This window comes from Balaenoptera acutorostrata, chromosome 2, assembly GCF_949987535.1.
Source record: "Balaenoptera acutorostrata chromosome 2, mBalAcu1.1, whole genome shotgun sequence".
Taxonomy (NCBI): domain Eukaryota; kingdom Metazoa; phylum Chordata; class Mammalia; order Artiodactyla; family Balaenopteridae; genus Balaenoptera; species Balaenoptera acutorostrata.
This window is the reverse complement of record NC_080065.1, coordinates 157,602,450-157,616,529: the sequence shown is the minus strand read 5'-3', so window position 1 is coordinate 157,616,529 and position 14,080 is coordinate 157,602,450. Positions and strand designations below refer to the sequence as shown.

The 14,080-nt window shown below is 46.1% G+C and overlaps 1 protein-coding gene across 1 annotated transcript in view; it reads left to right on the top strand.

Annotated features, from left to right (window-relative positions):
- Positions 1-14,080, top strand: part of STK10 (serine/threonine kinase 10) — a 116,787-nt gene that overhangs the window by 88,345 nt on the left and 14,362 nt on the right. Inside the window, exons 11-12 of the mRNA XM_007171359.2 lie at positions 2,529-2,652; positions 3,099-3,278. Of these exons, the coding sequence (XP_007171421.1) occupies positions 2,529-2,652; positions 3,099-3,278 (304 nt within the window). The remainder of the gene's footprint in view (positions 1-2,528; positions 2,653-3,098; positions 3,279-14,080) is intronic.

Sequence of the window (14,080 nt, the reverse complement as noted above, 5' to 3'; positions counted from 1 at the left end):
CCAGGGGGATGAGAGGCAGACTTTTCATTGGTGGTGTTTCTGCGTGCATGCATATGCGTGTACACACACGCATGCACTGGTGTCCTCATCTGTGTGCGCTGGAGAGGCTTGAGGCCGGGGGAGGGGTGGGTGTGGTTGCTCTTGGACGATGACACCACCTTCTGTTTTAATGGTCACCTGGGAGGTGACCTGTACTCCTCAATCTTCAGACCCCAAGGGCTCGGTTTCCTTTCCGTCACCTCCCCTCTGGGCAGTTCAGGTTCCTGGGGTTGAAATTCCAGACCCAGCGCACTCCATCTAGAAGCGATGCCTCTGGCCCTGGCACTGGGTCCCCAAGCAGGGGAGTGGGTGCCACTTAGGTCTGAAAGGTGAGATTGAGCCGCGGTGGAGAAGAGGTGCTCACAGTGAAAGAACAAGGCTTTGCTTGTCTGCCTGCTGTGGTCTGAAGGTCCGCACGTCCTGTCAATGTGGCCAGGCCGCCAGGCTGCGAGCTGTGGCGGGCTCTGGCCCACGTCCCTGGTCGTACCTGGATCCTAGCATTTCCAGAGGATTGGGGTGACACGTAGGCTTTTGAATGGTGTCACCGAATAGTTGCTCTCACAGATTGAGGCTGCTAGGTCAGAGTTCTTTCTGGTTTTGCCTAAAATTGCTGGTTCTTTCCTTCTTAAGCCTGGGTCTGCCTGCCTTTCCCTTGTGAGAACTCAGGTTGGTCAGGGAGGAAATGTCAGAACCTGGCTGCTTACCTTCTTCTCTGTTCGTGTTTTGGTCAGTTGTTCTCTGAGCCTTAGTCTCTCTTGTGTCAGGGTCTCCCTCTCTTTGTCAGCTCTCAGCAGTCACCTCCTGCCTCCTCTCTTCCCAAATGCAGAGGCTCCCAAGGAAGCTTTCTTCTGTGCCTCTAGAAAGCATTTCTGGCTTTTCCCAGAGACTGGGCAGCCTCTTCTTCCTCGTTATCATTCGAGAAGTTACCACTTGGGGAGTGATTGCCATGTGCCAGGCAGACACTACAGGTATCATCTCATGTAACCTTAAAGAACCTGAGAGGTAAAGATTATCTCCCCATTTTACAGATGCAGGAACAGAGCCTGCAAAGACTGGGCGACTGCCTAAGGGAAAGCGAGCTGAGCTAAGATTCAAATAAGGCCCCCCGACCCCTGAGAGCGTGCCGGCCTCTCCTCCTGCAGCTGTTGGTGGGCAGTTCCTGAGTAGCTCTACCCGCTCAGAGCCGTGAGGAAAGCCCCACAGCGGGGGTGGCCATGGTACAGGCTGCAGACGCGGGACTGGAATAGGACACAGGCTGCCAGGGAACCGCCCGCCGTTCACAGTCAGGAGGCCCAAGTTCTTTCTGCATCATTTTAATTTCTTTTCTGATTCCATAAATGATACATATCAATTTTTAATGGACTTGCCCGGAAAGAAACACAATTGGTGGGGTTTATCCCACCAGTATTTTTTCTGTGTACACACATATACACAGTGACAATAGGTATGTTACCAAATGAAGGTACACTGTGTGGTTGGGGTCAAAGTTTGATTGTATTTACATTTTGAATAGGTAATATCATGGTTCAAAACTCGACAAGAAAAAGAGGGTAAACAGCGAAAAATCTCCCTCTCTCACTTTTCTGCCAGCCATCCAGCTCCCCTCCTTGTGTTAATATTTTACAGTGTAATCCTTCCAGAAACACTCAGTGTTTAAATAGGAAAGTAAACACACACATGCACACGTGCACACACATATAGGGTCCTTTTTGTTTTTCACCCAGATGGTAGGTAGCATAAGAGACCCACACTCTTCAACAGCTTGCTTTTTTCATTCAGGGATCAATCCCTATCTGTTCATAAAGAATTGCTGCATTTTTCATAGATTTTTTCCATGTAATTCAATATCTCTGAGAACTTGATTTTTTTAATGGTTGTATAAAATTATATCAGATGGACATATTTAATTAGACTATATTGATGGACATTTGTTTCTAATTTTGTGCTATTATAAATAGCGTTGTTATGAATATCCTTATTCAATTTTGTTGTGCATCTATGAATATCTCTTTAGAATCAGTATCCAGAAGTGGAACTACTATATCAAAAGGCAGAGACTTATTGCATTGTCCTCCAGAAATGTGTCAATTTGTACATATCAGCAGTATATGAAAGTATCAATTTCCCCTATATTCTTGCCTATTTAATGAAGATGTTATTTCTTCTTAATTTGTATTTCATATCCACATAGCTAATTTAAAGATTTTGTCTTTTGTTTCATGTCTGTCCATGTTCTGTGCCACTTTTTAAAATTAGGATATTCCTGTTTTTCTTATTGATTTGGAAGCACTCTTTATATATTAAAATTATTAATGTTTTGTCTGTCAATAAACGTCAAATAAAGTCTGAGTTCTAAGTTTGCGTCATGCCTCTACCCCAGTCTTGTGTGATGCCTCTCCACGCCCCAGCCTTCAGTGTCCCTAGCTATGAGTTATATGATCACTGACGGCACTTTCTGACTGAAATGTCCACATCCTTCCACCCTTCAGGCGCCAGGAACTCCGAGAACTTCGGCTGCTCCAGAAAGAAGAGCATCGGAACCAGACCCAGCTGAGCAGCAAGCATGAGCTGCAGCTGGAGCAGATGCACAAACGTTTTGAACAAGAAATCAATGTGAGCGTGAGAAAAGATGGGTCCCTATAGGGCTTCTTGCTTCCATGTTTTCTTTAAGCAGAAGTTGCAGAGTGAGGATGATTGGGCATGGAGAATAATTCACAATTACCCAGTTCCTCTGTTTCCTGATCTCATTAGGCATTGACTTATAAACACAGCATTGCATGAAGGTCACGATGCTCCTCTGAGTCACACAGGAGGATCTCTAGAGGGGACGTAACCTTTACTGAGCCCCGTGCAACAACCCTGCGAGGTAGATGGTCTGGTCTTCCTTTTGCACATGAGAAAAAAGACTCAGAGAGGTTCAGTGACTTGTCCCAGGTCACACAGCAAAGAGGTGGTAGACCTGGGATTAAACCCAGGTCTGAGCACAGGCTCTGGGCTTTCCCCATCTCCCTCCCAGGTATAAGGTGACTTCCCTGAATTTCCCTTTCTGCTCCTTCCAGGCCAAGAAGAAGTTCTTTGACACAGAGCTGGAGAACCTGGAGCGTCAGCAAAAGCAGCAAGTGGAGAAGATGGAGCAAGACCATGCTGTGCGCCGCCGGGAGGAGGCCAAGCGGATCCGCCTGGAGCAGGAGCGGGACCATGCCAGGTTCCAGGAGCAGCTCAAGCTGATGAAGAAGGAGGTGAGTACGTGCTGGGTGGAAGCAGGGGTGTCTAGGAGGATTAGGACCCTCTCAGCTGCAAGTAATCAAAACCCAACTCAACCTTGCCTCAGGAACAGAGGGAATTTTGGGGAGCTTGTATACATGAAAAGCTCACATCCAGCTATGTCTGGATCTACACCCTCCAGCTGTGCCATTAGGAGCCCCTTCCCCATCATTTGGGCTCTGCTTTCCTCTGTGTGGACTTGGTTTCAGGCAGGCCCTCGCCAGGTGGCCTCAGGCAGCTTCCTGTACATCCCCCCAGCTTAGCAGCCCTCACTGAAAGAGAGCAGGGGGAAGGAAGGGATGGCAGTTCAGGGAAGCTTGAGATGCTGTCTCCAGAGGGGCAGTGGGTGCTGGATGGGTGCACACACGTCCTCCATGCCCTTCTCTCCCTTCTCGCAGAAGAGCAGCCCCCTAGTTTGGACCTATGTGCCTGTTCTCCCTCTTTGCCCATCCAGCTGGAAGGGGAAGTGGGAGGTGGCAAAGAGGTAGATGGTCCGGAGACAAGGGAAGGGTGGCGTATTTCTCAGCCTGCCCAGGGAAGGGCATCTGGGTCCCAGAGACCAGCCCACACCTCCCCCTGTGGAGCCAGACACTGGGAAGCTGGGACAGACTTTCCTTCCTAAACTCTCAAGAGGAAAGAGGGGGACGAGGAGGGTAGAAGCCCTGGGGCAGGCATACCAATCAAGACTGCTTCCCAATCTCCAGATGGGAGCAGTAGGTGAACAGCTTCTATGGTGCTCGGGGACCTCAGAACCCAGCTCCTAGACTTTACTGTGACGGACATGACATTTGGTGTATCCAGGGGCCCTCCGGTGGCTGCCTGTGGGAACCGGGGCCACTGGCTGGCTGAGCAGGGCCAGGGCTGGGATGAGACAACTTGTCTAGTGCACAGAATTTAAGGAGGCGCCAAAAAACTCCATCATCAAGATAAAGAATATTCTGATGCAGTGTTTTAAAATAAAAATTCGTGTAAAATATTCATGATGAACAGAATATCAGCTATTTAAAACAGAGGCAGGGGACTTCCTTGGCGGTCCAGAGGTTAAGACTCCGCACTTCCACTGCAGGGGGCGCGGGTTTGAACCCTGGTCGGGGAACTAAGATTCCATGTGCCGCGTGGTGCAACCAAAAATAAATGAAATGAAATAGAATAAAATAAAATAGGCAGGATCCGACAGGGCTGGGGTTAGTGTGAGGCGATGAGGCTGAGCCCTGCAAGTATAGGACTTGATCCTGTCTGTATTTGAATTTTGTTCATAATTTTTTTTTTGGCATGAATTTTGAGTTTTTAAAATTGTATTTATCTTGATTACTGAGTTTTTTGGCATTCCCTTTTGTGCCTGAGGTGAGTGCCTTGACTTACCCTGGTCCTGAACCTCCTGCTGAGAGATGGGCCAATGGGCTGAGATGTGTTGGGGGAGGAGGGAAAAGCTGATACTAAGCACATCCCCAGCTCCAATGCCGGGAGCACAGACTTGGTTCCAAGTCTCGGCTGTGTGGCTCAAAGCAAACTGCTGGGCTTTGGACAAGCTACAGGCAGACCTTGTTTTAATGCACTTTGCAGATACTGTGTTTCCTTTTTTACAAATTGAAGGTTTGTGGCAACCCTGCGTTGAGCAAGTCTTTCTGCACCATTTTTCCAACAGCATTTGCTCCCTTCCTGTCTCTGTGTCACATTTTGGTAATGCTTGCATATTTCAAACTTTATCATTATGATTATATTTGTCACGGTGATCTGTGATCAGTGATCTTTGATGTTACTTTTGCAAAAAGATTACAACTCGCTCAGATGATGATGAGCATTTTTTTAGCAATAAAATATTTTTTAAGTTATATACAATTGTTTTTTTTTAGACATAATGCTAATGCACACTCAATAGACTACAGTATAGTGTAAAGATAACTTTTTCTATGCACTGGGACACCAAGATATTCACGTGACTTGCTTTATTGAGATGTTCGCCTTATTGTGGTGGTCTGGAACCGAGCCAGCAATATTTTTCGAGTTCTTGCCTGAGTTCTGGCTGCCTTCTGTCACAGTGAGAGTTATTCAGCTACTGTTGTATTGAATATCTACATGTGTGGCACTGTATGAGGTGCCAGGGATACTGTAATGAACAAAATAGATAGGGTCCCTACACTCAAGGAGTTGTTAATTGCCAGGGAAACCAGAAAAAAAAAAGCACAACATCAAATAAAAAAGCACTTGCCCATTGCATACATGCTGTGAGAGCAAATAGGTTGGTTAACTAGAGAAGTTACGGAGAGATCAGTATGTGACATTTAGGCTGAGACCAGAAGGATGTTTCTAGGAGGGTGGAACGGCATGTGCAAAGAACATTCCAGGAGGGTGGAACAGCATATGCAATGGCCCTGAGGTGTGGGAAAGAGCTTGGAAGGAACTGAAAGAATGATCAGTGTGGTAGGAGCTTAGGAAGCGATTGGGAGATTCGTACGAGATGAAATCAGACAGGTAGAGAGGAGCCAAATCACGGAGGGAGGTGAGTCAGAGGCAGGAGTTTGCTGTTTGATTCGGTGCTGTTTACCGTGCATTCCTCTCAGATATTTTGAGCATTAAGTGAGAAGCACCCAGTGTCTGCCCCAGAACAAGTACCCCGTGGATTCCAGTTTCCTCTTGGTTCCTTACCCCATCATGTATGCGCACCCTTTGTACGTGTGGGTGGGGGAAGGAGTTGTGGGGACTGTAAAAGTGGGAAAAAAGAGGAGGTACCTGGGACGGGGAGGTGTGAGGGGTCCCCACGGAGTTCCTCGCCCTTGGCCGGCACCGACCTTTAACAAAGGTGGACGTTCTCATTGTTGGCAGCGTTCTGGGAGGGTTTTCAAGCCTGTCAGTGAATTCTGAGACAGTGCGTGGGATCTGGTACTTGGGCTTCTACTCAGATTCAGTTTTTAGATTTTTCTTTTTCCCTGGGTGTTTTTCTTCAAAAAGTTTTCATGGAAAGAAAAAGCTTGACCTCTTTGCCCTTCTGGCTTCTGCCGTTTGGTAAGACTGTGACCCTGTCACTCTCCTCCCATGAGGCATTCTTGCTGCCAGGACTCTGGCTCGCTGCTGGCTTTAACCTGCTTCACGGTGGAGCCAGGCAAAGTGTAGGCTTGCGCTTGCTTCCGGTTCCCAGAGCTAGCTGCGGGGGTTTTGTTACTTAATTAATCAGTATATATTTTTAGAGCTCCTACTGTTTGTCACCCCTGTATTAGGCAGTGATGAGCAAATCATACACAGCCCCTGTCCTCAGATTTGCCATTGTTGTAAGAGGCTGTCAGTATGGAAAGAGTTGCATGTTACATGGTCATAAGAAGTTTGAGAACGTACTACATTTTTATCAGAGGGAGTAAAGGGGGAAGATGGTCTTTTCCACTTGTAAAGAGAGAAGCAAGTTCTTTTAGGATGGCATCCTAGGGAAGTGGTTGTGTGGGCCTGGAGTCAGAGAGACCCGAGTTTGAATCCCGACTCTGAACTCAGGCAAGCTGCTTAAACTCACAGAGCCTCTGTCTCCTCTGTGAAAGCAGATAATGACAGGATCACTCATGAAGCTGTTCTGGATAGAGACTAAATGACTTAATGCAGGCCAGGCACCTGGCACCTGGCAAGCATTTACTGCATGGTGGCCCTTTCGGTGATTCTTATCATTATCATTATTATCAGTTTCCAAAGTAAGGTCTAGAGATTCTTGCTGGTGGGGGCCGGTGAAGGGCTTTGCTTCATGGTACGCCCCCAGGTGTCCCACGATTCCATGTCCTGCCATTGCCTACTCCACAGTCCGAAGACCTTTGATCACAAAGGTCACCTGTGTGAGGGCTGCTGGTGAAGCCCAGCAGGGAGGCTTGGGTACGCCCTTGGATTGGTGGTTAGGATGCACCAGCAGGGGTGAAGGACAAAAGTGGGAATGAGTAGGACCCCCAGCTGAGCAGGCTCTGAGCTACCCACAGATGCATTAGCCAGCCCAGTGCTGCATCAGAGAAATCCACACGTGGATGCTGGAGAAGAAGACCATACACAGACCCACGTGGACTTGACTTTCATCAGTTCAGAGCAAGGAAGGGTTCACCTTGTCCATCTCCCTGTGATCCACTGAATGTGAGAAAGCCAGTCGTGATGTGATCTCAGGCATAGAAAACATACAAAAATAACAGAGGGTAAAACTTGAGATGCCTCATGGGACCTCTTTCATGGTTACAGCAATTGTTATGAAATATCATACTAATGACCTTCTAGCATTTAGGAGTTATGCATATAGGAAAAATCATTATTAGTAAGCTAGTTGAATGGGGACGTATTTATTCTTCATTGTTGTTTCAAGTAATTAACTAAATCTAGTACTGTGTGTGTCTACATATAGAAATATAATAAATGTATAATAAGTGTGTTCTATGAGAATGGAATTGATGGCCTGCTCCTCAGTCCCCATGCACACAGTACACTTAACATCCACGAGAAACTCAGTGGACAATTGTAACTTACTTCTTAGATCATCTAAATTTGAAAACAAATTCAATCAGTCTTGAAGGAAATCTTTCCAGAACTCTTTGTTTTCCTGCCTTCCTAGGCAAAACTCATTAAACATAATTTAACTATTTCTTAAATAGTCTGGATCTCTGGAGTTATATTCCTGGAAGGACCCTAGAAGTTTTAGTTAAAGGCCAGATAATTTTTTCTGATGAGAAAATGGGAAACAAGTCCAGGGACTGTTCCAAAGATGTGCAGTTGGACCAGAAAGCAGGATTTCTGACATGTAGTAGAAAGCCTCTTTTTTTTTTTCTTTTTTTTGAGGGAAGGAGGTGGAGGGAGAGAAAGCCTCTCTTTATAGATCTCAGCCAGAGTGGCGCTGGTACATCCCTGTCCTCAGGGGTTACTTACGAGCAGGTCCAGGTGTCCCTTTGCTAAGTAGCTCCATGTGACTACTCTGAATGTTCTTTTGCTTTCTCCCTCCATTGTCAGTGGTATAAGACTTCTCACTGTTTTCAGTGCCTTTAGCAGAAACCTCCAGACCCTCTTCTAAACTGCTGTTTCTCATCTTCTGTCCTGGTAAACCACATCATCAAGCTTGAAAAGCACACTTCTAAGCTAATGGATCCTTTCAATTGTACGATGCCTTGAATGGGGCTGTCAGAGGCGTTTTGACGAACACCTGACTGGTGCTGTATTATGGTTATGTACCATATATCCAAGGGAGCCCTTGGAAGTGGAAGGTGAAGTGGCACAAATGAGATTTTGGAGATATTTTATGAGGACTTCTAACACAGTGATTCTTAACCAGGGACTCTTGTGCTTACCAGGGGACATTTGGCAGTGTCTAGAAACATGTTTGTTGTCACAACTGGGGAGAGGGTGCTACGGCATCTAGTGGGTAGGGGCAGCGATGCTATTAACATCCTGCATAGTGCGTAGGACGTCCCTCGCAACAAAGAATTATCTGCTCCCAAAGTCAATAGGGCCAAGGTTGAGAAACCCTAATCCGAGACCATTAAAGCTAAAGAACAAAGGGGCCAAATTCAGATTACAAACCTAAAACCATGAAAGAAAACACCCAAGAACTGGAAGAAGAGACAATAAAGAATAGCTGGTAGGATTTTGGGGTCAGGTGATAGTGTATGTTTAACTTTAGGAGAGGCCGCCAAACTTTCCCAAAGGAGTCTGTATTATTTTACGTCTCCAAGACAATGTGTGAGAGTTCCAGTTGCTCCGCATCCTCACCTGTACTTGGTATTATCAGTTTTATTTTTTCTATTTTAGCCATTCTGATAGGAAGCGGTAGCTCATTGTGGCTTTTTATTTGCATTTCATTAGTGACTAAAGTTGAGTATCTTTTCCTGTGCTTTTTTGCTATCTATATATCTTTTTTGGTGAGGTACCTGCTTAAACCTATTACCCATTTATTTAACTGGGTGATTTGTTTTTTTTATTACTGAATTGTGACAGTTATTTTTACATTCTGAATACAAGTACTTTGTCAGTTATATATTTTGCAGATGTTTGCTCCCAGTCCGTGGCTTGTCTTTTGATTCTCCTAACAGTGTCTTGCATAGAGCAGAAGCAGTTAATTTTGGTGAAGTCCAGCTTATCATTTTTTTCTTAGGGATCGTGCTTTTAGTGGCTTATCTAAGAAATCTTTGCATAACACAAGGTCACATGTTTTAATTATTTATTTATTTATTTATTTATTTTTGGCTGTGTTGGGTCTTCGTTTCTGTGCGAGGGCTTTCTCTAGTTGCGGCAAGCGGGGGCCACTCTTCATCGCGGTGCGTGGGCCTCTCACTGTCGCGGCCTCTCTTGTTGCGGAGCATGGGCTCCAGACGCGCAGGCTCAGTAGTTGTGGCTCACGGGCCTAGTTGCTCCACGGCATGTGGGATCTTCCCAGACCAGGGCTCGAACCCGTGTCCCCTGCATTAGTAGGCAGATTCTCAACCACTGTGCCACCAGGGAAGCCTGGTCTGGTGGGTTTTTACCTTGCTCCTTCATCTGCTGCATATTTCTCTGTCTTCTCACTTTGCCTAACTTGCTGTGTTTGGGGTCTCCTTTTCGCAGGCTGCAGGTTCATAGTTCCCATTGTTTTTGGTGTCTGACCCCAGGGGGTAAGGTTGGTTCAGTGGCTTGTGTAGGCTTCGTGGTGGAGGGGACTGGTGCCTGTGTTCTGGTGGGTGGGGCTGGATCTTGTCTTTCTGGTGGGCAGGGCTGCATTTGGTGGTGTGTTTTGGGGTGTCTGTGAACTTAGTATGATTTTAGGCAGCCTCTCTGCTAATGCGTGGAATTGTGTTCCTGTCTTGCTAGTTGTTTGGCATGGGCTGTCCAGCACTGGAGCTTGCTGGCCATTGGGTGGAGCCGGGTCTTAGCATTGAGATGGATATCTCTGGGAGAGCTCTCGTTGATTGATATTACATGGGGCCAGGAGGTCTCTGGTGGTCCAATGTCCTGAACTCGTCTTGTCCACCTCAGAGGCTCAGGCCTGACACCAGGCCAGTGCACCAAGACCCTGACAGCCACATGGCTCAGAAGAAAGGGTAGGAAAAAAGAAAGAAAAAAAAAATTTTTAATAAAAAAATAAAAAATAAATAAAATAAAATAATTAAAATTAAAAAATAAAAAATAATCAAAATTAAAAAATTAAAAAGTACTAAAAAAAAAGAAAAGAAAAAGAAGAGAGCAACCAAACCAATAAACAAATCCAGCAATGATAACAAGTGATAAAAACTATACTAAGATAAACATAAAAATCAGAAGTCAGTTGCAGACAGCAAACCCCAAGTCTACGGTTGCTCCCAAAGTCCACCGCCTCAATTTTGGGATGATTCGATGTCTATTCAGGTATTCCAGAGATGCAGGGTACCTCAAGTTGATTGTGGGGATTTTATCCGCTGCTCCTGAGGCTGCTGGGAGAGATTTCCCTTTCTCTTCTTTGTTGGCACAGCTCCTGGGGTTCAGCTTTGGTTTTGGCCCCACCTCTGCATGTGGGTTGCCCTCAGGCTTCTGTTCCCACCCAGACAGGATGGGGTTAAAGCAATGGCTTATTAGGGTACTCTGGCTCATTCATGCCGGTGGGGGGGAGAGGAGGGGGTACAGTAGTTATAATGGGAATGCGGGGCGAGCCTTTGGCGGCAGAGGCTGGCGTGACGTTGCAACAGCCATGTGTTCTCCTGGGGAAGTTGTCCCTGGATCACGGGACCCTGGCAGTGGCGGGCTGCACAGGCTCGTGGGGGGGGTGGGGGGTGGGCATGTGCATAGTGACCTGTGCTTGCACACAGGATTCTTGGTGGCTGCAGCAGCAGCATTAGTGTTTCACACCTGTCTCTGGTGTCCGAGCTGATAGCTGTGGCTCGCGCCCATCTCTGGAGCTCGTTTAGGCGTTGCTCTGCCTTCTGTGGGCAGACGGGGAAGGAATCCCCTCTCCTCGGGCACCCCGAAACAATGGTCTTTTGCCTCTTAGGCAGGTCCAGAGTTTTTCCTGGACTCCCTCCCAGCTAGCTGTGTTGCACTAGCCCCCCTTCAGGCTGTGCTCATGCAGCCAACCCCAGCCCTCTTCCTGGGACCAGACCACCGAAGCCTGAGCCTCAGCTCCCTGCCCCCACCTGCCTCGGCGGGTGAGCAGACAAGCCTCTCAGGCTGGTGAGTGCTGGTCGGCACTGATCCTCTGTGCAGGAATCTCTCCACTTTGCCCTCTGCACCCCTGTTGCTGCGCTCTCCTCCGTGGCTCCAAAGCTTCCCCCCCGCCCCCCACCCCATCTCCGCCCGTGAAGGGGCTTCCTAGTGTGTGGAAACCTTTCCTCCTTCACAGCTCCCTCCCAGAGGTGCAGGTCCTGTCCCTATTCTTTTGTCTCTATTTTTTCTTTTTTCTTTTGCCCTACCCAGGTACGTGGGGATTTTCTTCCCTTTTGGGAAGTCTGAGGTCTTCTGCCAGCCTTCAGTAGGTGTTCTGTAGGAGTTGTTCCACATTTAGATGTATTTTTGATGTGTTTGTGGGTAGGAAGGTGATCTCCACAGCTTACTCCTCTGCCATCTTGAAGGTCCTCCTTAATGTCAATTTCTAATGTCAGTGCTAGAGTATAGAAAATATTGGTATATTGATCTTGTATATTGACCTCACTAAACTCACTTACCAGTTCTACTACTTTTTAAAAAGTAGATTTCTTGGGATTTTCTACATAGACAATAATGTCTGCAAACAGAGTTTTATTTCTTCCTTTTTAATCTATATGCTTTTTGTTTCTTTTTCTTGCTTTATCATGCTGGCAAGGACCTCTAGTGGGATGCTGAATAGGAATAGTAGAGTGGGCATCCTTGCCTTGTTTCCAGTCTTAAGGGGAAAACATTTAGTATTTCATAGTTAAGTATGATGTTAGCATTAGGGTTTTTTTTGTAGATGCCCTCTTTCAGATTAAGGAAGTTCCCTTCTATTCCTAGTTTGCTAATAGATTTTGTCATAAATGGATGTTGCATTTTGTCAGATGTTTTTCCTATATCAATTGATGTGATCATATAGTTTTTCTTCTTTATTGATATTGTGAATTACATTGCTTTGTCTTCAAATATTGAATGAGCTTTACATTCCTGGGATAAAGTCCACTTGGTCATTATATAGTTTACTTTTTATATATTACTAGATTGAATTTGCTAATATTTTGATGAGGACTTTTGAGTCTATGTTTACGAAAAGGATTTGGTTGGTGGTTTTCTTGTAATGTCACTCTGGTTTTAGTTATTTTTTCTTGAATGAGCTTTGGTAGTTTCTTTCAAGGAATTTGTCTATTTCACCTAAGTGGCTGAATTTATTGACATAAAGCTGTTCATAGAATTCCTTTAGTATCCTTTTTAATGACTAGAATCTGTAGTGATTTCTCTTTCACCCTTCATACTGGTAATTTGTGTTGTAGTACCCTCTTCCTCTCCCTCCTCCTTTTCCTTCTCCACTTCCTCCTTCTTCTCTGTCAATCTGACTAAAGGTTTATTAATTTTATTGACTTTTGCCTGATTCTTTGGCCAGAAACACAATGTTTCTTACAGTTTTAGCCACTGCATCACTGTCTAGGACAGGGGCAAAGCCAGGAGAGCAAAAGGAAAAAAAAAATCCCAGGAAACTCACACCCGGTACCAGCGCCTTCTATAAGTTTTGACTCCCTTTCATAGCCACCTGATTTTGTTTACTTTTCAGAGTCCTCAGTTAGTTGCTTTTTGTATTTTATCCAGAGTTTTTCACTGTAATCAGCAGGAATGAGAGGCTGCATTGGCTTACCTCACCATGCCAGAAGTAGAACTCTCCTGGAATGCTCTTTTTTGATCATGGACAGTATGGAAAAATCCTTCACTACCTGCTCCTAAGAGCCCTGTCAGTGAGTGCATGTTTTGGGGTGTCAGGTAACTGTGAAGGTATGGGTTACTCAGAGAAAACTGTTTGAAGAACTCTAGCTTCCTTACAGTGAAGTGTCATGAATCTCTTCTTCTTCTGTCATAAAAAACAGAAAGCCAGTTCCAGCTGGCTTGAGAATACTATTAGTTCACCATCTGCCCACCTGGCATCTTTTGGAGTCTCAAAGACATCAAACCCAGAACTCCTGTCTCTGACCAGGAGGGCAGAAGTGTCACCAGGAATCCTTCATCTCTTAACATTGCTTCCATGCATTGATTCTGTCTCAGGCAGACCCCTCCAGGGTGGTCCACCATGGCCTACATCCTCCCAGCTCAGCAACCCCAAAGGACAGAGAGTGGCTTTCCCCAATAATTCCAGCACCCATCCTGAAGCTCTCACTAGCCCAGCGAAGATCACACGCTCATCTCTGAACCAATCCCAGATGCCAAGGCATGGAATATGCTGATTGACAGCTTGGATCATATGCCCAGCCTAGAGTCAGATGGGGCTGGGGGCATCAGCCACACCTGAACCTCAGAGACTGAGCAGGGGCTACCTAATGCATGCATTCTCAACCGGGGTGATAGCACCCTCAAGGAGTTAAAAACATCTTAGACGTTATAATGGTCTAACAGATTGACAATGTATCTGTGGGATTAAAATTTCATGGTGTTGGGTAATGAGGGAAAAAATGTCTAAAAGGGCTTCTGAGGGGGCAACAATTTAAAAAGAGGTTGGGAAACACTGTCCTAAAGGAAACTGAGGTGCTGCCATCAGAAGAAGGGGGATGGATACCAAACAGCAAAAAGAGCATCTGTCTGCTCTGAAGGAGTCTGGAAACTGGAGCCAGCAGCAGACAGGTGGCCAGTAGGTACCATCTGTCAGCGGAGTGGAGAGCAGGGTCAGGGCTAGTGCCTAGAA